This window comes from Protopterus annectens, chromosome 6.part1, assembly GCF_019279795.1.
Source record: "Protopterus annectens isolate FY-2018-M chromosome 6.part1, PAN1.0, whole genome shotgun sequence".
Taxonomy (NCBI): Eukaryota; Metazoa; Chordata; order Ceratodontiformes; family Protopteridae; genus Protopterus; species Protopterus annectens.
In genome coordinates, this window is record NC_056738.1 from 87,397,267 (window position 1) to 87,421,864 (window position 24,598).

The 24,598-nt window shown below is 44.8% G+C and overlaps 1 protein-coding gene across 1 annotated transcript in view; it reads right to left on the reverse strand.

The window, feature by feature from the left end:
* Positions 1-24,598, reverse strand: part of TLK1 (tousled like kinase 1) — a gene marked incomplete in the record, with an annotated part of 2,832,579 nt that overhangs the window by 2,421,107 nt on the left and 386,874 nt on the right. The window contains 1 exon segment of the mRNA XM_044075520.1: positions 23,741-23,859. Coding sequence (XP_043931455.1) covers positions 23,741-23,859 — 119 coding nt within the window.

Below are 24,598 nucleotides of genomic sequence, written 5' to 3' on the forward strand. Positions count from 1 at the left end.
GTGTTGTCAGTTTTACCATTAGTTGTCCTGGAAGAATGCAATCCTTGAATGCTGTCAGAGAATTCTGTACAGCTAACATTTTTTTTTTGATGGATATGTAGGTGCATTTGATTTGGGTTCCATTTGCCCTGAATGCACTTCCCTGCCAGGCGAGCTCCCCATGCATAGTCTGATGCATCTGTTAGGGTTTGGGCGGCAGGGGTAGTGTGAATGGTAGACCCTTGTTTTGGTGGCAGGCCTCTGCCCACCAGAGGAACTCTAGGCATAGAGAAGGTAGGATAGGAATCATGGTTTCTAGGCTGTGAGAATGTTGACTCCATAGGCTTTTTAGATACCACTGTAGTTTCCTCATATGCAGTCTTGCAATATGCAATTAGAAGAATGCAGGAGGCCATGAACCCCAAGGCTTGCAGTATTTGTCTTGCAGATAACAGGGTTTTTGTGGCCACTTGTTTTGAAATAGGTTACCAAATGAATTTGCTTTTCTGGTGTGAGGTAAGCCATCTGGGAAGTTGTATTCAAGCTTGCTCCCAGGAATGTAACTTGTTGACAGGGTACCAGTTGTGATTTCCTTTCGTTTATGGTGTACCCCAGACAAGTTAGAACCCTTTTTACAAACGCCAGATGATTCAAAAATATGCCCTGGCTTTCTGCCTGAATCGTCTAGGCATGGGTATATTTGGATATTCTTTGCCTGCAAAATGCAATAACTGGAGCCAGGCACTTTGTGAATACCCTGGGTGCAGTAGACAAGCGAAAGGGCAGTGCAGAGAACTGATAATGTGTGTAAGCCTGCTTTGAAGCGTAGGTATCTTCTGCAAGATTCCCTGATTGGGATATGCAGGTATGCTTCTTTTAAATCTAGTGATGCCAACCAGGCATCTTTGCCTAGCATAGGAAGTAATTGGTGAAATGTCAACATCTTGAACTTTGGAATCTCCAGAAAGGTGTTTAGAGTAGAAAGGTCCAGGTTTGGATGTCATGATTTGTATTTTCTGGGTACCAGAAAAAGTCTCGAGTAGAAACCTTGTCCCTTTTCCTCTTCTGGTACCAGTTGAACAGCCCCCATGTTTAAGAGGGAAAGTACTTGTTTTTGTACCTCTGCCCACTGATTTGGGGGTAGGTCTGGCCACCCATTTGGTGTTGGCAACATGTGGAAATGAAATCTGTATCCCTGGAACACTATATTTAAAACCCATTTGTCCTGGGTTATGAGTTTCCAGTTCTTTACATGAAGAGCAATCTTTCCTCCCAAAAGGGGTTCAAAAGATAAGTGCTTGGGAATTTTAAAAGGAAGTCATTGAGACCGTTAACCATAGGGGGTATCTTGTTATTTCCATATTTGGAAGTGGAGGCCCCCCACTGCTTAGTTCCAAGTCCCCTGGGATTGAAACCTGGGTTTTTTGCTGTGTCTGGGTTTGGCTTGAGTAGACCTGGATGGGACTGGAAAGGACCAACTCTTAGTAGGCCAGTGCCTACTAAATCTAGGAGGTTGCACTTGTAAAAAATCTTTAACAGTTTGCATAGATTTAGCTTCATCTTCCATCTTTTTAAGAACTTCTTCAGCCTTGTTGCCAAACAGGCAGTCCTGAGTTAGAAAAGCATCCAACAATTTAGCTTTAACATGATCAGGTAAAGACTGCTCCTTAAACCAAGCATACCTTCTAAGCAAAGACCAAGTCACAGCAGCCCTGCAGGAGGCCTCTAAAGAATCAAAACCACATTGCAAAGTACGTTTTCCAACTTGTTCAGCAGAATGCATTAAATCCTGTAAATCTTTATTTTCCACACAGTCAGGAATCAACATTTTCTGTTTGAGCAATACAGTGACATGTTGCGGATACTTTAACATATGAAATTGGCAGTTTAAAGCTCTGATTGCCAAGGTTGCAGAAGTATAAACCTTTTTATACCCCATCTATCCAGCGCTCTGGGGTCTCTATCAGAAGGGTTAGGATTTGTAGCAGTAGAGCCTTCATGCCTTTGGGCCCCTGAGAAACGGTCTCTGGATCTGCAACAGGACTTTTGAAAAGGAACTTGTGGGACTCCGGAAACCTGTAGTATCAGTCAGGTTTACTAGGAGCAGAAGGCAGGGAATCAGGGGCCAAACTGGATTCCGAGAAAACAATCAATGTCTAGTACAGGAGGTATAGCCAAAGGCCTATGCTGAGGTAGAAAGGACAGCTGTGTACACTTACCACAAATGCAGATGTTAGTGTGTATTCACTGTTGCAGTCATTACATTTGGGTAATCTGCTGGCAGGTTGCCCTCAGTCGGCCTGATTAGCAGTCTTGGGTCCTGCGTCTGTTGCTGTCCCTTCTTCCATGACATCAGGTCGTCAGGGGTATTAAACATGCAGCCGACGCCATTACATCAGTTTTTCTGCCCCCCCAAATGGGGAGCAAAATTATATATATACATCTATATCTATCTATCCACATCTATATCTATCTATCCACATCTATATCTATCTATCCACATCTATATCTATCTATCCACATCTATATCTATCTATACATATCTATATCTATCTATCCACATATCTATATCTATCTATCCACATATCTATATCTATCCACATATCTATATCTATCCACATATCTATATCTATATCTATCCACATATCTATATCTATCTATCTATATATCTATATCTATCTATCTATATATCTATATCTATCTATATATCTATATCTATCTATATATCTATATCTATCTATATATCTATATCTATCTATATATCTATATCTATCTATATATCTATATCTCCATCTATCTATATATCTATCTCCATCTATCTATATATCTATCTCCATCTATCTCCATCTATCTCCATCTATCTCCATCTATCTATCTCCATCTATATATATATCAAAAATTTAAAACAAAAAATATACTTCCAAACAAAAGCAAATACACCCAAAAAGGCTTTTAAGCATAGTAAAAGAAAGCAGAGGTATAGTAGGAGAAAAAAAGAAGGGTGGGTAACCAGGACTGCAACAGTGAATACACTATAAAATCTACATTTATGGTAAGTGTACACAACTGTACTATGTTCTTCCTGTTTCACTGTTGCAGTCATTACATTTGGGTAGAATCCCAAAGCTATGGTTGGGAGGATGGATTTATACAGCACTAGGAGCTGCTATAAGGCCCTGCAGGACAGCAGTGGCAAAGCAAGCTCTGGATTTAGAGAAGAGAGGTAAATGGTAATGTTTGGTGTACGTATGAACTGAGCTCCAGGTAGCAGCTTCCAGAACGTCTCTGGTAGGAACCCCTCTGATGAAAGGTTGCAGAAGTAAATGCAGCTCTGGTGGAATGAGACCTGATCCCCTTGGGGATAGGTTTACCATGGTGCATGTAGCAGAAACGAATGCAATGGCTTGCCCATTTGGAAATAGCCTGCTTTGAAATAGCTTTGCCCTCTGCCCCTGCAGCAAATGCCACCAACAGTTGCTCAGATTTTCTTAGAGATTTTGTCCTGTTTAAGTAGAATCTAAGTTGTCTGTGTGCATCCAATGAATGCAGAATCCGCTCACCCTTGTTCTGTGGACTGAGGAAGAGAGTTGGCAGATGAATAGTCTGATTAAGAGCCACACTGGATACCACCTTAGGCATGAAAGATGGATTGGTCCTGAGAGCCACTCTGTCCGGATACAAAATAATGAAAGGCTCCACTGCCATTAGAGCCTGTAATTCTGAAATCCTTCCAGATGAAGTGATTGCTAAAAGGAAAGCAGTTTTCCATGAGAGAAATTTTAGGTCTGCAGTAGCAGCTGGCTCAAAAGGAGGGAGAGTGAGTTTTTCCAAAACAAAATTGAGGTCCATGCAGGAGTAAGTGCTCTCCTGGGAGGTCTTAAAATTTTAGCCCCTTTGAGATACCTTTAGCAGAGGATGAGAGAAGAGGGGAGGTTCCGTGTTGTAATGAGCTGAAATGGCAGACGCATGGATTTTTATAGAAGAAAAAGATAGGCCCTTGTGAAGCATTTCAGTTAAGTATTGTAGAATCTGAGGAATAGTGGGCATTGCTGTGCTTATTCCTTGTGATTGGTTCCAGGCACAGAATCTTCCATTTGTAAGCATAAGATTTACTAGTACTAGGCCTTCTAGCCTCCAAAATGACATCCATCACTGGTTTGCCGAGGGATGCAAAGGGTGAAATTAGTTGATTAGCCACACTGCAAAATTCAAAGTTTGGAGAGGAGTGTGCAGAATTTGGTAGTTCTGCTGAGACAGTAGTTAAGGTGTCTGAGGCAGGTGCCAGGGAGGAAGGTGTGACATTGCGCAGGAGTGGGTACCAGTGTTGGCGAGGCCAATCTGGAGCAATCAGAATCATTTTTGGTTTGTCCTGCTTGACTTTTAGTAGAACTTTGGAGAGTAGAGACAGAAGGGGAAAGGCAGAGTGATCGAGCATCCACTTTCCAAATGTTTTTGTTATGAATTCTTGTGCAGAATTTGTCCAACTGATAGTTCTGGGGTGAGGCATAAAGATCTATGTCTGGGTTCTCCCATTTGCGTGTCAACATGTTGAAAACTTGTGGTTCCAATTTCCATTCGTGTGGGTCCATAAGATTTCTGCTTAGTTCATCTGCCAAAGAATTTAGCTTTCCTGGCAGGAATTGAGCTTGTAGTTGTATTTGACAGGTCAAGGCCATGTTCCAAAATGCCATGGCTAGTCTGCAAAGGGGGTAGGAATGTGTACCCCCTGCTTAAGTACCACATAATTGTGGTGATGTCTGTCTTTATCATTAGTTGTCCTGGATGAAGGTAGTCCTTGAAGGCTGTCAGAGCATTCTGTACAGCTAGCATCTCTTTCTGACTGATATTTAAGTGCATTTGATTTGGGCTCCATTTGCCCTGAATGCACTTCCCTGCCAGATAAGCACCCCAAGCATAGTCTGATGCGTCTGTTAGAGTTTGGGCAGCAAGGGATGGAGTGAATGGCAGTCCCTTGTTTTGGTGGCAGGCCTCTGCCCACCAAAGTAACTCTAGCTGCAGGCAAGGTATAATAGGAATCATTGCTTCCAGGCTGTGGCAATGTTGACTCCATAAACTTTTTAAGTACCACTGAAGTTTCCTCATATGCAGTCTTGCATATGGAATTAGAAGAATGCAGGAGGCCATGAACCCAAAGGCCTGCAGAATTTGTCTTGCAGATAGCTGGGTTTTTGTGGCCACCTGTTTGAAGTAAGTCATCAATTGAATTTGGGTGCAAGGCATGTCATCTGGGCAGTTGTATTCAAGCTTGCACCCAGGAATGTAATTTTTTGAGAGGGTACCAGTTGTGATTTATTTTCGTTTATGGTGTACCCTAGACAAGTTAGAACCCTTTTTACAAACGCCAAATGCTTTAGAAGAATGTCCTCGTTTTCTGCCTGAATTAGACAATCATCCAGGTATGGCTATATCTGAATATTTCTTTGCCTGCAAAATGCAATTACTGGTGCCAGGCACTTTGTGAAGACCCTGGACACAGTAGATAAGCCAAAGGGCAGTGCAGAGAACTGGTAATGCAAAGTAGCCTGCTTTGAAGCGGACGTATCTTCTGCAGGATTCCCTGATTGGGATATGCAGGTAAGCCTCTTTTAAGTCTAGAGTTACCAACTAGGCATCTTTCCCTAGCATAGGTAGTAACTGTTGAAGAGTCAGCATCTTGAATTTTGGAATGTCCAGAAATGCGTTTAGAGTGGATAAGTCCAGAATTGGACGCCATGATTTGTCTTTTTTGGGTACCAGGAAAAGTCTGGAATAGAAACCTTGTCCCTTTTCCTCTTCTGGCACTGGTTGAATAGCCCCCATGTTCATGAGGGACAGAACTTGTTTCTGGGCCTCTGGCCATCCATTTGGGATTGGCAGTGTGGAAGTGAAATCTGTATCCCTGAGATACTACATTTAAAACCCATTTGTCCTGGGTAATAAGTTGCCAGTTTTGTGCATTAAGTGCTAGTTTTCCCCCCAAAGGGCGGCTAAGAGGTAAGTTCTTGGTGATTGTAGAGGGAAGTCATTGAGACTGCTTACCATAGGGAGGTGGCTTGTTGCCTCCAGATTTGGAGGTGGAGGCACCCCATTGCTTTGTTCTAAAAGTTCCTTGTGACTAAAACCTGGTGCCTTTGTAATGTCTTGATTTGACTTGAGCGGCTCTCAAGGGGACTGGAAAGGACCAGTTCTTAATAGGCCAGTGCCTACTAAATATTGGAGGTTGCACTTGTAAGAAATCTTTCAGTCTGCATAGATTTAGCTTCATCTTCCATCTTTTTTAACACTTCTTCAGCCTTATTACCAAAGAGACGGTCCTGTTGTAAAGCAGCATCCAACAATTTTGCTTTAACATGGTCAGGCAGAGTTTGCTCTTTGAGCCAAGCATGCCTTCTTAGCACAGATCCAGTTACAGCAGCCCTGTAAGAGGCCTCCAATGAATCAAAACCACACTGCAAAGTACGTTATCCAACTTGTTCAGCTGAATGCAATAAATCCTGCAATTCTATATTTTCCACACAGTCAGAGATTAACATTTTCTGTTTCAGTACTCCCATGATATGCTGCTGATATTTAAGCATATGAAATTGACAGTTTAAAGCCCTGATTGCCAAGGTTGCAGACATGTAAACCTTCTTACCCCATCTATCCAGCACCCTGGAGTCTCGATCAGAAGGGGTAAGATTTTGGCAGTAGAGGCCTTAATGCCCTTGGGACCATGAGAAATGGTTTCAGGATCAGCAATAGGGTTTTTGAAAAGGAATTTGTGGGAGTCAGGAACCCTGCAGTATCTGTCTGGCTTACAAGGAGCCAGAGGAGGAGAATCAGGAGTCATACTAGATTCTGAAAATACATCAACAATGTCTAGAACAGGAGGTATAGCCAAAGGCCTATGCTGAGGAAGTAGAAGAAAATCCCAAAGTCTCTTTTTAGATTCAGAGAAATCCTGACTTTCCCAGTGGAAATGTTCCCTTAAGGCATGTAAAGTTTCCCCAAAAGAAAAATCCTCAGGAGGAGAGGCAGAAGGGATGGAATCCTCTGCATCAGAGTCCTCATAAGTAGGAATAGACCAATCCTGTTCATTAGAAGAGTCAGAAGAAATAGAATCCTGTTAAGAAGATTCATAATCAATGTCTTGCCTAGGCCTCTTACAAGGAGGGGGTTTGGCTGCCCCTGATCAAATTAAATCTTCAGCCATTTTTATTTGTTTTTTTTAGGCATAGGGGCCTGAACATGTGGCCTGGGTGTCAGTTTTTTAGACATGGATCGAGATTTAGGCCTTCGTAATGAAGGAGGTGTCAATTTAATATGAAAATCTGTAGGCCTGAATACACCCTCAGAAGCCGGTGCCTGCACAGCGGCTCCGGACCCATCCAAGGTAGAGACATCTGTTGGTTCCATAGTTGAAGTATCTGGCGGAATACTTGACTCCAAATGGGTCTCAGTAGAGGCCTACAAATCAGAAGTAGTGGGTATCAGGAGCTGCGAAAGCGCCTGAGTACTGGCGAACTGGCGACTGGCTTAGGAGAAGCGTCGTTGGCAGTTTTGGACCTCAGCGGCCTGTCTATCTTTGCGTTTTTTCACAATCCCAGTAGTCGGATGGCTAACAGACAACATTTCTGTATAATTAAACAGAGAACCGAAAAATTTAAGAGGCAAAAATATACCAACGACGGATAGTGCGCTGATTAAATAAAGCACAATACCGACAGCAAGGTATGTCGTGGTCAGGGCCTAGGCAAGGAATACAGTACGAATGAAAATCTTTATGAGGTATTTGCTTTCCACAAGTAATGCAATCATTAACTTTTACTGACTTCGGTAAGGAGCAAGAAAAAGGTTTCCCCAATGGGGTACTTAGCTTGAAGTTGAAAACTTCAGATTTGAAACTTGAAAATGAAAATTTCAGGAGTCGGCCGACCGACACTTGCGAACTGCTTCTGGCTCCGATCGGCAAGAAAGACTGATGTAATGGCGTTAGCTGCATGTTTTATACCCCTGACGACCTGACGTCATGGAAGAAGGGACAGCAACCGATGCAGGACCCAAGACTTTGTTAATCAGGCTGACTGAGGGCAACCTGCAAGCAGATTCTCCAAATGCAATGACTGCAACAGTGAAACACGAAGCACATCCAAGCTGTCAGAGGGTCTGTAAGGAAGGATGGAGTGTGCCCGACTGATGCATCAGCAGGTCCGGAGCTGGGTCCAGGATCCAAGGCTCCTCCAGAAGATGGGGTCATAGAAACTGGATCCAGATCTGACAAGGCCAGTAGGGGGGCAATGAGGATTAGCTTGTAACCTACTGATTTTGCTTTCTGAAGAACCTTGGGGATCGGAGGAAAGGCATACAGAAGTCCCAGGGGCAAATCGTGAACAAGTGCATCCCTGGGTGATTTTCCCAGTGGGGGGACTAGGGCGAAATAGCTGCTGCATTTGGCAGTGATGCACATGGCAAAAAGATCGCAGCACGCCTGGTTCGCAGTGTCTTGTTTCAGGGACTACTCGTGAGGCATAAGGATTGCCCTGTTTAGTTTTGTCTGCTATCTTGGATTTCCCAGGGATGTGCATCGCGATCATAAAGTGTTGGGAGGACATCGCCCATTGCCATACTCTTAGGGCATCGCCCATTGCCATACTCTTAGGACCTCTTGACTTAATGACAGGATCTGGTTCCGCCTTGTTTGTTGATGTACCATACCACTGACATGTTGTCCATCTGAATCGCAATCGTCCCAGTGAGGGGAGAGCTGTGAAGTGCTTGCAACACCAGCAGCACTGCTCTCATCTCGAGGACATTTATGTACAAATGGTACTGGTTTTGTTGCCAAGTTCCGTGAACAGTCTGCCCCAGATAATGCCCCCCCCACCCTATCTGGGCAGCATCCATGGTCATTGTGGCCCCTTGGTTGAGGGAGAATGAATGGTCTGCTTATAGTCAGCTGGGTAGACTGAAGCCACCATTTTAGGTCCTTTTTGCAGGTCTCCGTGATGAGAGTTTCGTGAGACATGGGTAGATCTTGCATGGACCACTGAGCAAAGAGCCATTGCAATAACCTCATGTGGAAATGCGCCAAGGGAACTAGAATTATAGCTGCCGCCATTGAGCCCAGGACTTTGAGAACAAATCTTGCTAGAGTCTTTTTCTTCCCGATTAGAACTGCAACTTGGTGTCAAATGGTGGACAGTCTCTCCTGATGCAAGTTTGCTATCATGTTTTTGGGGTCTAGATCTGCTCCTATAAATGCAATACATTGACAAGACAAGGCAGACTTTTCACAGTTTACAGTGATGCCTAGCCGACAGCATTGGCATATTGTGGTGTCCCTTTGTCTCGGTTAGTCTATATTCGTCAGTGGTGGTAAGGAACCCGTCATCTAGATATGGAAACACCCGGAATCTTAGATGCCTCAGATGAACCGTGACTACTGCCATGCATTTGGTGAACACCTTGGGGGCTGTGGTGAGGCCAAAGGGCAGAGCGCTGAACTGGTAGTGACTGGCTCCCAGCCGGAAGTGTAGAAATCTCCTGGACTGCCTGTCCATCTTGATATGGTTGTACGCATCCTGGAGAACAATGGAGCACATCCAATTGTCCTTTCCCAGAAAGGAAATATGGACTGCAGTGTCACCATCCGGAACTTTGTCTTTTTGACAGACTTAAGTCTGCTGAGATCCAAAATGGGGTCCAGTCTCCTGATTTCATTGGTACTTAAAAGAACCTTGAGTAAGTTTCCGATCCGATTTGGTCTGTGAGGACTTCTTGGATGGTTTCTTAGCAACTTTTGAACTTAGAGTTGCTTCTTCCCTCAGATTGGGTGGCACATCTGGGATGGATTTTTTTTTTGGGGGGGGGGGGCGGCATGGAGAAAGGAATACTGTATTCAGCCGATATTACTGTCTGTAACCATGTGTCTTGTGATCTCTTGAAAAAGCTTCTGGGTACAGTGACAATCATCCCCCAACTGCCTTCAGCGGTGGACAGGCAGGCCCCTTTCAGGAGCGCTGGAAGGGCCTACCAGAGAAAGCATCTCTGTCTCCCTGACTCTGCGGGACCCCCTTTGCCGTGAAAGCGGCATCTCCCATTATTCCCCCCTCTGCCCCAGGGAGTAAATTCATTGCATGCTTCACGCAAAGTTCTACGGGATTTTCGGAACCACATTTTCCACCCTTTTGACCTTTGGGTAAGATCGAGAAGGCGCAGAAAAACATACTCCCAACAGCAGAGAGAGTCTTGCCATCCTACTCGCACCTGGTTAGAGTCCCTTTTACCTTCGGCCCAAACAACAATGAGCCATCAAAGGGGGTGTTGGTAAAGGAAGACTTGAAATGCTCCACAAATTTACAAAGGAGCATCCAGGAATGCCTTTGTAAGGCAACTCCTGTACCTGCAGCTCTGCTCGCTCCATCGGGCTGCATAGGAGATGAGCCACATGAAGAGTTAACTATCGAAGATAAGGTCACAAGCTGAGCAGAAGTCTCATCTGCAGCTCCCACAGCTGTAGGATCCTGTAGGGTATCTCCTAGCTCTTTCAGGGGATCCTTAAGACAGGTGAAATGGGATAGATAATTCAGCAACCTGAGAGTAAAAGCCACTTTAGAAAAGATATGCTTCCTGTATCGGTCTATCGTATAGGACTCTGTTCGACAGATGGACAGATTAAGCCTCTGCTAATTCCTTCTTACTGGCCGCCCCAACCACCATAGCATCAACTGGCACACCCTTGGATAGGAAGGATTTGTCATTGGGGCCATTATGAATTTATTGGACCTCCGTAGAACTGATTCCATCGATTCCGGAGAGCTCCACGCCTTCCGACTTACTACCCCCTAGCAGCGGGTCAAAGGGAGGAGACACCCAAGAGGTGGAGGCTCAGGAACCGAATGCATCCAGGTACACAGACTCTACCTCAGAAGGGGAAAGGACTTCCAGCCACCCCTCTGCCTGTGAATTTCCAGGATGTCAGAGAATGAGACTTAGAGGGGGACCCTTCTGAGTCCTCCAAGTCAGTGCCAGATGTCAGACACTTGGGGGACTCCACAAGCTTTCTTTTACATGTCCTCTTCCAGGGAACTTCTTCAGGGGGATACTCTGGGGAGGTTTTAGAAGGGGAGGTCGCCCAATGGGGAGTCCTGGGGCACTGGTTCCCTGCGCTTAGAACGGAGAGGTGAGAGGGAAGACACTGGCTCCGAAGGGGACAGAGTAGCTGAAGGCGAGGGAGGAGCTGTCAGAGGACAGCACACTCATCACCTCAAAGGCACCATGATCCCAGCCAGAGTGTGTCACTGGTTCCAAAGAGTCGAGAGTCCTCTCCCGCACAGAGGGTGATGGCTCCAAGGCTGACGTGGGAGCTGCACTTACCTACGCCGAAGCTCCAAGAGGGAGAGTAAGGTTGGACAAGGGTCAGATGCCGCTCCCCCCTTCAGAGCTGAAGAGGGAGTGTCTGCTCCCAGATCCCTCAATAGGAGGTTATAGAGGAGAATGGAGTGGATGTCGGAACCAAGAGACCGGAGGTTTTCAGAACAGACTGTTCCACCACAATGACTTCCATGCACTCCCGCTCCAAGCTCATGTGAGTCGAGCAGGAATAGACTATCCAGGACGAAGAGTAGTCAGCTCCACATCCATATGGGCTGGGCTCTAACATTTTGGCGAGAGCCGGTGTCTTGAGAAGCCTCTTCACCACCCTTCTCCACATTATCGTCCAGGAGTCTTTTGGATGATTGAGAGGAGTAGGTGGATGAAAGTGGATGATCGGTGACTGCCCGCCACAGACTGCAGGAGCGGCGACTGTGGGGCGTACTGCACCAGTTCAAATGAAAATCTAGTCCTTATGACTCCAAGACAGCTCTAAGGACATTGATGGAAGCGCAGGAGATGAGGTCTTGTCGGACTAGAGAGGTTTCAGATCCGATAAACTGGTAGATTTCTCCAAGTCTCGACTGCTCCCAAGTCATAACCGACGAAGTTGTCAGGTTAGGTGATTTTCCTGCTTTACTAGCCTGATTCCCTTCTGCTGGAGTTTCAAAAGGACCTTTTAGTAAACCTTGCAAGATCAGCTTGTTTTTGCGCTCCTGCAGGACTCTGGCGCTGAAAGCATGACAAACAGAACACGAGTCCTGCAGGTGCACGGCCCCCAAACAAACGCAACTCGCATGTCCAGTGAGACACATTTTCTAGGAGCACGAGTCACTTTTTGAATCTAGAATGTTTGGATTCTTTGGGCACTTCTTTGGACATCATAAAAAACAACAAAGCCCAATACAGTAACTACGATAAGCTAAAGCTATAGGCATCAGACAAACAGTCTTGCAATAAAGTACAGTTGTGTACACTTTACATAAATGTAGATGTTCCGAGTGCATTTACTGTTGCAGTCCTCACATTTGGGTTATCTGCTTGAAATAGCCCTCAGTCTGCCTGATTAACAAAGTCTTTGGTCCTGCGTCAGTTGCTGTCCCTTCTTCCGTGACGTCAGGTTGTCAGGGGTATAAAACATGCAGCCGACTCCATTACATCAGTTTTTCTTCCCCCAGATGTTAAGTGCCCCCCTAAAGGGAAGCAATTAAATCTATAAATATACAAGGTTATACCTCCAACAAAAAAGCAAATACACCAAAAAGCTTTTGAGCATAAGGAAGGAGAGTAGAGGTACAGCCAAAAGTAGTAAGGGGGCTGGTGGGAGGGTTAACCAGGACTGCAACAGTGAATACACTCGAATATCTACATTTATGGCAAGTCTATACAAAGTACAGTTTTGTACCTACCATACATGTAGATGCCCGAACTGGATAGCATCTGCAGTCATAACAAATGGGTTGCCCTGTCGTCAGGCAGCCCTTCGGTCGGCCGGATTCCAAAGTCTGGGTCCGGCTTCGGCTGATGTCGCACTTCACCCGACGTCATCTCTGCTGGTCTTCGGGTATAAAGGCATCAGCCGACGCCATTTTCCTCAGTGTTTCTTGCCCCAGATGCCAATTGCCCTCTTGGAAAGCTAAATTTTGGATAAATGCCAATGTTTCCAAAATAGTAGAAGGCAAACACAAAAAATAAACATGTATGTACATATATACAAACAAATACACCATAAGAGACTCCCCCCCCCAGCTAGCTATTAGGAGGGTAAATACCCTAGGAGTACCGCAGAGGGGAAGGAGGGAGGGTAATCCTGACTGCAGATGCTATCCAGTTCGGACATCTACATTTATGGTAGGTACAAAACTGTACTATGTCCTTCATGGATGCATCTGCAGTCATAACAAATGGGTAGAATACCATAGCCAAACTAGGGGAGGAGGAATAATGATTATGGTGTAGTCAGGATCCCTTGCAGTACAGCAGTGGCAAACCCTGCTCGGGATCTAGAATATAGAGGTAAATTATAATGCTTGGCAAATGTATGCACGGAGGTCCAAGTAGCCGCCTCAATAATGTCTTTGGTTGCCACTCCTCTTAAGAAAGCTGTGGTAGTGGCTGTAGCCCTTGTAGAATGAGGTCTTATGTTCTGTGGAATTGGTTTTCCATGGTAGGAGTAACAGAATCTTATGCAATTTCCTATCCATTTGGAGATTGTCTGTTTGGAAATTGCTTTTCCTTCCCTTCCTGTTGCATAGGCTACAAAGAGCTGGTCAGTTTTTCTGTTACCTTTGGTTCTGTCCAGGTAGTAGCGTAACTGTCTGTGTACATCCAAGGTATGCATTATTCTTTCACCTGTGTTTTGTGGATTGGGAAAGAAGGTAGGTAGGTGGATTGCCTGGTTTAAAGACACTCTGGATACCACCTTAGGCACAAATGTAGGATTAGTTCTCATGGACACCCTATCTTGGTGGAAGATTAGGAAGGGTTGCACTGCCATTAAGGCCTGTAGTTCCGAAGCCCTCCTTGCTGAAGTAATAGCCAGTAGGAAAGCAGTTTTCCATGACAGGTGTTGTAGATCTGCTGTTGCTGCTGGTTCAAACGGAGGGAGTGTCAACTTTTCTAGTACAAAGTTCAAGTCCCATGCTGGTAATGGTGGTTTCCTAGGAGGTTTTACATTCTTGATCCCTCTGAGAAACTGCCTGAGTAGAGGATGTGAAAAGACAGGAGGATCAAGGCTGTATTCTGCTGAAATAGCTGATGCATGTATCTTGATGGAGGAATAGGACAGGCCTGTATGTAGAAGCTCTGCCAAGTACTCCAGGATGTTAGCAATATCTATGTTCGACACATCTTTTCCTCTTTCAGTACTCCAAATGACGAACCTTTTCCATTTTCCTGCATAGTTCCTTCTTGTAGAAGGTCTGCGGGCTTCAAGGATAATGTCTTTAACCCTTTGTGAAAGGTCTGGGTTAGTTACTGCTATGTGATGTTCCAGGCAGTCAGTTGCAAGGTTTTTAGGTTTGGATGTATGATGTTGTAGTTGTTCTGAGTTAACATCAGAGGCATCAGGGTATTGACCACATTTTTCCCGAGACATGCTCCTCAGCAATGGGTACCAGTGTTGTCTTGGCCAGTTCGGAGCTATCAGAATTATCCTTGGACGTTCCTCTTTGATTTTCAGTAGTACCTTGTGCATCAAGGGAAGAGGTGGGAATGCATATGCTGTCAGGCCTTTCCAGCTGAAGGAGAGAGAGTCCACCTTCCATGCAAGTGGGTGGAATGTCCTTGTGCAGAATTTTTTTGAGCTGGTGATTTTGTGGGGAAGCGAATAGATCTATTTGTGGCATTCCCCATTTCTTTGTGATGGCCTTGAAGATGTCCGGGTGTAGCATCCATTCGTGAGCATCCGAGGTGGTTCTGCTTAAAAGGTCTGCTAGGGTGTTCTTTTTTCCCGGTACAAATATTGCCTGTAACTGGATGTTGTAGCGGAGAGCCAGATTCCAAAGGTCCAAAGTCATTCTGCATAGGGGGTAAGAATGAGTGCCTCCCTGTTTGTTGATGTACCACATGACTGTGGTGTTGTCTGTCCTTATCATCAAATGGCCTTCTTTGAGGAATGGTCGGAATTTTAGGATTGCCAGTTTTACTGCCAGCATTTCTTTTTGGTTTATGTGCAGGTGCAGCTGGTCCTGAGTCCACAGTCCTTGTACGCATTTGTCCAGCATGTGTGCCCCCCATCCTAGGTCTGAGGCATCCGTTGTGATGGTTTGGTTTGCTCGAAAGTTGTGGAAGGGTAAAGCCTGGGTTTGACTGGCAAGCCCGAGCCCACCATAGGAGCTCCTGTTTTAAGCATGGGATTAGTGGTATTTCTGTTTCTAAGCTGTGCCTGTGTTGAGACCATAAATTCTTTAGGTACCACTGTAACTTTCTCATATGTAGTCTGGCATGTGGGACCAAGATTATGCATGATGCCATGAAGCCCAAGGCCTGCAGAACTTTTCTTGCTGTTAGTTTGTTCTGCTTTGTTAATGCCAAGAAGTAAAGAGGAAGTTCTTTTTGTTTTTCTGCAGTGAGGAATGCCATCTGTTTTACTGTGTCCAATTCAGCCCAAGAAAGTTCTTGTCTGGGATGGTATCAGTCTTGACTTTTGAAAATTGACTGTGTATCCCAGGGCTTGTAGCAAGTAAATGACCCTTTGTAAATCTGTCAGCTTGCTTTTGTTGTCCGCTTGTAACAGGTAGTCGTCCAGGTATGGATAAATTTGGATTCCCTGTACTCTGCAGTGAGCGATTACTGATGCCAGGCATTTTGTGAATACTCTGGGCGCAGTGGATAAGCCAAAGGGCAATGCTGAGAATTGATAATGCTCTGATCCTGCAAGAAATCTGAGGTATCTTCTGCAATTTGGTCGAATGGGGACGTGCAGGTATGCCTCCTTGAGATCTAGAGTTACCAGCCAACACTCCTTGCCCAACATGGGAAGAAGTTGCTGTAGGGTCAGCATTTTGAATTTTGGGACAATGATGTATGTGTTTAAGATGGACAGGTCGAGAATAGGTCTCCAGTTTTTTGCTTTTCTTGGTACTAGGAAGAGTCTGGAGTAGAATCCTTTGCCCTGTTCTGTTATTGGTACCCTTTCCACAGCTCTCATCTTTATTAATTCTGCTGTCTGGTGCAGGGCTTCTATTTTTGATTTGGGGCAGGTTTGGCATTCCTCTTTTTACTGGTAAAGTGTGGAAGTGGAACCGTAGCCTTGGTCTATGGTTTGCAAAATCCACTTGTCTTTTGTAATATAGTGCCAATTTTTGAGAATAAGGCTAACTTTCCGCCTAATGGTGCTGCTAATTGCTCCCTGGTAGGCGGAGTCAGAGCCAAGTCACTGTGATTGTCCTGTTGCAGTGGCAGTGGTTGCGTCTGTGCCTCGGTTATTGCCTTGCCACTGTCGTCCTCTGTAGGCACCTCCTCTGGATTGATTTCTGCCCCTAGAGCGTCTGTTCCTGCCCTTTGGGATCTTGTGGAGTCAGGAAAGGACCAATTCTTGGCAGGCCAGTTCCTGCTAAACCTTGGGGGCTGCACCTGTAGGAAATCTTTAACTGTTTGTACAGATTTTGCCTTCTCTTCCATTTTCTTCATTACCTGCTGGGCAGGTTCCCCAAATAGACTGGCCTAATCCATAGGAGCATCCAATAGCTTAGCTTTAACATGATCCGGCAAGACCTGTTCTTTCAACCATGCATGCCTTCTTATCACTGTGCCAGTCATGGCTGATCTAAATGAAGCCTCCAGTGCATCATAGCCACATTTTAAAGAATGGTTACTAACCTGTTGGATGTTATTCACCATTTCTAATACATATTTCTTATCTAAAGACTCATCAGAGGACAGCTTTTTAATTAACTGATCAAGCATAAACTCTTGGTATTGGATCATGTGAAACTGACAGTTTAAAGTTCTGGCAGAGAGAGTAGCAGAGGTGTAGACTTTTTTCCCCCCATCTTTCTAAGGACCTGGATTCCCTTTCAGAAGGAATAGGGTTTTTTGCTGTGGTCGAGGCTACTGCCTTAGGCCCCTGGGATATAGTTTTGGGGTCAGCAAGTTGGGCCTTGTATAGGTGGTGATGAGTGTCTGGTACCCTGTAAAATCTATCTGGTTTGGCAGGGGCTGGAGGTAAAGAATCAGGAGCAGTGCAGACATCATTAAATGCATCGTCCACAACAGAAAGGACAGGAGGTATAGCTAGGGGCCTATGTTGTGGTAAGTGCAGAAAGGTCCTAAGCCTTTTTCTTGAATCGGAGAAATCTTGTCCCTGCCATTGGAATTGTTCTCTCATGGCATGTAAGGTTTCCCCAAAAGAGAATTCCTCTGGTGGAGAGGCAGCTGGAATGGATTCTTCAGCATCTGAATCTTCATAATTGGAAAAAGGAGCCTCTGGCTGGTCTGTAATGTCAGAGTCATCTGCAGAATCATCAGAGGACACAGGCTCGGGAGGCTCTGCTCTAGGTCTCTTTTCTGGGGGCTGAGAGGCCCTGTCTGGGTGAGATTGGGATCCCCTAATTAAGGATATTAAATCTTCTGCCAGAGTAAGCATTTGAGAACTAGAAGTGGGCCTGAGTGAGGGTGGTTTAACAGGCACTGTTTTAGCTGATTTGGCTGCTTTAGCCCTGGCAAAGGCCTTAATAGACATGGCTGCAGGAGGCCTAGCAGCACCACGTGCTGGGGTAGAGATATCCAAGGGGATGGTGTCTGATAGATCAGTGGGAACCACAGTTGTAGGCAAAATTTCTGAGGCTGATTCAGATAAGGAAGCAGGAGCCTCAGTAGTAGTCATGGATTCGGCTGAAGATTGACCAGTTTTCTCGGTTTCGGCCGAAACAGAGACACTCGCGGCTTGCTTAACCGTGGTTTCGGCCGAAACCGCAGACCGCGAGTGTCGGTCTTTTTCTTTGCGGTTTTTAACAATTTGGGTAGTCAGAGGATCCGACGACATAATGTACGCAAAATCTGAGCCGAAAAACTGTTCAGCAAACTCTGACCGACGCCTAAGCGTTCGTCGGTTGAAGGAAGCACAGGCCGAACAGGCTGCTACGTCGTGGTCTGGGCCTAAGCAAGGCAAACAGTAAGAGTGGAAATCTTTATGAGGTATTTGTTTCCCACAAGTTAAACAGTTATTGACTTTTTCTGACATCGGCTGAGGCAAGAAAGAGTCCCCAACGGGGTACTTAGCTTTTTAGAAGTCTTCGAAGTAGTATTCGGTAGTAGTAATCTCTGGATCTGACCGACCGGCACTTGCGAACAGCTTCTGCTTCGGGCGCCACGCGGCAAGAAAGACTGAGGAAAATGGCGTCGGCTGATGCCTTTATACCCGAAGACCAGCAGAGATGACGTTGGGTGAAGTGCGACATCAGCCGAAGCCGGACCCAGACTTTGGAATCCGGCCGACCGAAGGGCTGCCTGACGACAGGACAACCCATTTGTTATGACTGCAGATGCATCCATGAAGGACATCTGTACTATGTTCTTATGTTTCACTGTCATCACATTTGGGTAGATTCCCAAAGCTAAGAATGGGAGGAGGAATTTACAGGACCAGCTTAGAGAAAACTGGCAGATGGTAATGCTTAGTGAAAATATGTACAGAACTCCAGGTAGCAGCTTCTAGGATGTCCCTGGTTGGGACACCTCTGAGAAAGGCTGTAGAGGTAGATGCAGCCCTGGTTGAGTGGGGTCTGATCCCCTGTGGGATAGGTTTTCCATGATGCTTGTAGCAGAAATTAATGCAAAGCCTAACCATTTGGAAATGGTTTGCTTTGAAATAGCCTCCCCCTCTGCCCCTGCAGCAAATGCCACCAGCAGTTGTTGAGATTTCCTTTGAGGTTTAGTCCTGTCCAAGTAGAATCTAAGTTGTCTGGGCAAATCTAAGGAGTGCAAAATCCGTTCCCCTTTGTTCTGTGGATTAGGCAAGAAGGTTGGAAAATGAATGGACAGATTAAGGGCCACACTGGATACCACCTTGGGCAGGAAGGAGGGATTGATCCTGAGGGACACCCTGTCCGCATGAAAGATTATGAAAGGCTCTACTGCCATGAGGGCCTGTAATTCCGATACCCTTCTTGCTGAAGTGATTGCTAAAAGAATAACCATTTTCCAAGAAAGGAATTTTAAGTTTGCAGTAGCAGCTAGCTCAAAAGGGGGAAGAGTGAGTTTCTCCAATACAAAGTTAAGGGCGGCAGGGGGTAGTGTGAATGGTAGTCCCTTGTTTTGGTGGCAGGCCTCTGCCCACCAAAGGAACTCTAGACGTAGGCAAGGTAAGACAGGAATCATTGCTTTTAGAACCTGAGAATGTTGACACCGTAGTTTTTTTTTTTTTTTTTAGATACCATTGTAGTTTGCTCATATGCAGTCTTGCATATGGAATTAGAAGAATGCAGGAGGCCATGAACCCCAAGGCTTGTAGTATTTGCCTTGCAGATAGAGATTTTGTGGCCACTTGTTTGAAGTAGGTTGTCAAATGAATTTGCTTCTCTGGCATGAGGAAAGCCATCTGGGAAGTTGTATTCAAGTTTGCTCCCAAGAATATAATTTGACGACAGGGTACCAGACGTGATTTCTTTTAGTTTATGGTGTACCCCAGACAAGTTAGCACCCTTTGTACAAAGGCAAGAAGATTCAAAAGCATGTCCTGGTGTTATGCCTGAATTAGACAATCGTCCAGGTATGGGGTATATTTGCATATTTCTTTGCCTGCAAAATGCAATGACTGGAGCTAGGCACTTTGTGAATACCCGGGGCGCAGTAGATAAGCCAAAGGGCAGTGCAGAGAACTGATAGTGCGGGTAGCCTGCTTTGAAGCGTAGGAATCTCCTGCAAGATAACCTGATTGGAATGTGCAGGTATGCTTCCTTTAAATCTAGTGTTGCCAACCAGGCATCTTTGCCTAGCATAGGGAGCAACTGGTGAAGAGTCAGCATCTTGAATTTTGGAATCACCAAAAAGGTGTTTAGAGTAGACAGGTCCAGGATAGGACGCAATGAACTGTCTTTTCTGGGTACCAGGAAAAGTCTCAAGTGGAAACCTTGTCCCTTTTCTTCTTCTGGTACCAAATGAATAGTCCTCATGCTTGAGAGAGAAAGTACTTTGGGCCTCTGTTGACTGATTTGGGAGTACATCTGGCCACCTGCTTAGTGTTGTTGACTGGAAGTGAAATTTGTATCCCTGGGACACTATTATTTAAAACCCATTTGTCCGGGGTAATGAGTTCCCAGTTCTTTGCATGAAGAGCAATCTTTCCCCCCAAAGGGGCAGTCAGTTGAGACGTGCTTGGCAGTTTTAAAAAGAAGTCATTGAGACAGTTTACCATAGGGGTGAGTTTTATTACTCCCAAATTTGGAAGTGGAGACCCCCCACTGTTTAGTCCTGTGTGTACCCTGGGACTGAGGCCTGGGAGCTCTGGTGGATCTGGGTTTGGACTGAAGGTCTGGAAGAGGCAGGAAAGGACCAATTCTTGAAAGGCCAATGCCTACTAAACCTTGGAGGTTGTACTTGTAAAACATCTTTAAAGGTTTGCATAGATTTAGCTTTTTCCTCCATCTTTTTAAGAACAACTTCTGCCTTGTTGCCAAACAGGCGTTCCTGGTTTAAGGGAGCATCCAGTAATTTTGCTTTAACATGATCTGGCAAGTTTTACTCCTTAAGCCAAGCATGCCTTCTAAGTACAGACCCGGTTACAGCAACCCTGCAAGATGCCTCTAGTGAATCAAAACCACATTGCAAAGTATTGTTTTCCACCTTATTCAGCTCCATGCAGTAAATCATGTAAATCCTTATTTTCAGCACAATCAGGAATCAACATCATTTTCTGTTTAAGCAATCCAATAATATGCTGCTGATACTTTAACATATGAAACTGGCCGTTTAAGGCCCTAATGGCCAAAGTTGCAGAAGTGTATACCTTCTTATCCCATCTATCCAGCTCCCTGGAGTCTCTATCAGATGGGGGTAGGATTTTTCGCAGTAGTAGCTTTAATGCCCTTGGGTCCCTGTGAAATGGTCTCAGGATCCACAGTACAAATTTTAAAGAGGAACTTGAGAGTCAGGGTCCCTGTAATATCCATCAGGTTTTCTGGGAACAGAAGGTAAAGGGTCAGGAGTCAACCTAGATTCCGAAAAGGCATAATCAACAATGTCCAGTACATGAGGTATGGCTAAAGGCCTGTGCTGGGGCAGGAGTAAGAAATCCCTAAGCCTCTTTTTAGAAATCGGAGAAATCCTGACTTTCCCAATGAAAATGCTCCTTGACAGTATGCAAGGTTTCACCAAAAGAAAAACCCTCCAGGGGGAAGCAGAGGGAATAGAGTACTTGGCATCAGAATACTCATAGATAGATAAGGGTAAATCCTGGTCAGTGGAAACAGAAAATTCAGAATCCTGGTCAGAAGTATCATAAGCAAACTCAGTCCTAGGTCTCCGAGGGGGAAGGCTGTCTTCCCCTGATTAAAGTAATAAGGTCTTTAGCCATTCTTACTTATTTTTTAGGCATAAAGGCTTGACCATGCAGTCTGGGCGTCAGTTTTCTAGGCATGGTTCGAGTTTTAGGCCTTGAAGAAGATGACGTCAGTTTAATACACAAGTCAGTAGGTCTGAACCTCAGAAGCCAGTGCCTACACAGTGGCTCCTGACCCATCCAAGGTAGAGACATCCGCAGGTTCCACAGTTGAAGCATCTCACGGCATACTGAGACTCCGAATGGGTCTCAGTAGAGGCCTGCGAATCTGAAGTAGCGGGTGTCAGGGGCTGGGAAAGCTCCTCTCTGAGTACCGGTGAACTGGTGACTGGCTTAGGAAAAGCGTCATCGGCAGCCTTGGAGATGGGCGACCTCTCTCTGTCTTTACATTTGCGTTTTTACAGAATGTCACTAGTTGGATGGCTTACTGAAAACATATCAGGATAATTGAACAGAGCACCAAAATATTTAGAAGCAACAATATACCGATGACGGATAGTTCGTGGTTTAAATAAGGCACAAAACTGACAGTGAGGTACGTCGTGGTCAGGGCCTAGGCAAGGAATACAGTACGAATGAAAATCTTTGAGCTATTTGCTTTCCACAAGTAATGCAATTATTTACTTTTACTGACATTGGTTTAGAGCAAGAAAAAGTTTCCCCAGTGGGGTACTTAACTTTTAGTTGAAGACTTCGGTTCTGAAACTCGAAAATGAAAATTTCAGGAGACGGCCGACCGGCACTTGCCAAGTGCTTCTGCTTCGGGCACCACACAGCAAGAAAGACCGATGTAATGGCATCGGCTGCATGTTTTATACCCCTGACGATCTGACGTCACAGAAGAAGGGACAGCAACCGACGCAGGACCCAAGAATTTGTTAATCAGGTTGAGGACTACTGCAAGCAGGTAACCCAAATGTGATTACTGCAACAGTGAAACACGAAGAACATCTACTAAAAACTAAGAACCCTTTTTTTTTTTTTTAAAAAAACAAAGTAGGAAGGAAACTGAAGGGGGAGAGCCTTAGTTAAACGACAAATCCACCAACCGAGGAGAGCCTCTAACTTAAATAGCTACTCAACAGAAAAGGAAAAGGCGGAAACAAGGGGGGAAGCACCCTAATTGAAACTGGCTAAGAATGAGGAGGAATCCTCTTAAGAAAAACAGATTCGACAAGGGGAATAGGCCTGCAGAAAGAATGACAGCATAAACAGCAGCAACAAGCAGAAAGAGGAGACAGGGGGCTAAACAAACACTACTAAACTAGAGACAAGCTGAAGAAATATTAAGATTTAAACCAAAAAACAATAAAAATTAAAAAAAAACTTAGCCTGAGCCAGTATCCAACAATCTCGAAGCTTCAAGTGACGAACGAAATCTGGGTAACTAGCGTTAGGCATGATGGGATAGGGACTAGCCTCAAGCCAGTGGAAGCTCTCGAGCTTTAGAATATGGCACAGTCGGAGCAGAGGGTCGGCTCCGAACCCAACCAAGAAGGAAGGCGAGATAGGGATAACATAACATCACGAGTTATGGACGTTTACATAAATGCTGAACAGAAAAAAGGATAACTGGCAAAAATTGAAAAAGGAAAAAAGAATAAAGAAAATTAATCACCACCTGAATTGGGAATAACTGAAAGCACACAGTGTAAAGAGTCTGCAAACAGCTTTTCAAGTGACAGATATTTAATTGTAGGGATGAACTGGAGAGATGGGAGCCAGGTTGGATGACGGAAGCCAAGGAGGGATGGAAGGACAGCCTGAAGACTTCCAAATGCTCAGCAGTCCTAATGCTTGTGGCTCACAGTCCTACCACTTGCCAAAGATGGTCCACTTCTTACCAGATCTTCCAATCTTCATGCCACAGATTTTGCAAAACCAACTGTCATGTTCAACTTTTTAGTACTGAATATGTGGCAAATAAGATGTGGAAAAAATGGACACTTACCATTTTAAACAACCCTGCCTGAATCTCAACTATGCCTTTATGAGCCTACTTTTAACTAAGCCCTGAAGCATGTTTAGTAACCCTGCTTACAAAAGGGCTGACCAGGATGCATCATACAGCATCAGAAAATACAGATTAAAACTTAACTATCGCTCTAGAAAAACTTCATTACTGAAGGCATAACATACATTGTATTTTCTTACATACACGACCAATCACAAACGCTCTAACCACACAGTCCAACTTGGACATCAAACTCACTTTCAGTCCAGTTTTGACTTTGTTTCTACTCTATCACACAAACCACTGCAACCACACAACCCGGCTCAATGCTACTTCCAGTCCTTTACTGTCACTTACCACAGTATCTCAACATTCATTTGCGACTGCGTTACAAACCTCCTTTCAGAAAAAAAAATGATGTAGCGCTTAGATTCAAGTAACGGTTTACTCACTTTTGCACCAGTGCTTCCACTACCAGTACTGCCCATGCTGCCACTTACTCCTCCAGTAAATCGAGCCTCTAACAATTCTTGCCGTCTAGGATCAAGGCTTTGAAGCTCATCCATTGCACCTATTAAAGAAGAATTGAATTCATTTTGGTTGAAATCAGTGTTTTTTTTTTTCTTTTAAGTTGCATCCAGGAAAAATTAACCAAAATTTCACACACAAACCAGTTGCACAATTAGCACTACCACACTGCAAAACTCGTCTATTCAGAACAAATGTGCTTACCAAGGAAGTTTATGTAAGTAATATATGACCTAGTACAGTTATAATTAAATACCCGCCAGGATGCTGCTTCATGTAACCCAGCAGCAGATACTGAAGGGCTAACAGAAGGAAGACAGTTTCCCATTATTACACTAATAAAGCAACTGAACCCTTTCAAAGCAATACTGTAGTGTTGCGAGAAAGTACTACTGTGTAAAGAACTTACCATAATAGTAGATGTTCAATTAGAATCACTACTGCAGCAGGCATGACGACTGTGGCTTCCACTAGAGAAGACTCAAAGCCCTGCTAGTCTTCCAGGGATGTGCACCCTTCCCTCTCGTGGCCATGAAGAAATCCACATTGCTGGGATATAAGCACATTTCCAACATAAAATGTATTGCATCTGGCAGCCTACTGGTTCTTTCTTGCTAAAGAAAAGGGTTTCCTGACTCCTGGGAAGGATTCTGTTACATAGGATGCCCTAAACCTTCCTTCCAACCACTCTTGCCCTTGGGAAAAGAAGACCTTTAAGAGTGTTGGCTGCCCTGCAAAACATCAAGTCCTGAAGAGCTAGGAAGCTCTGCAATACAAGAGCA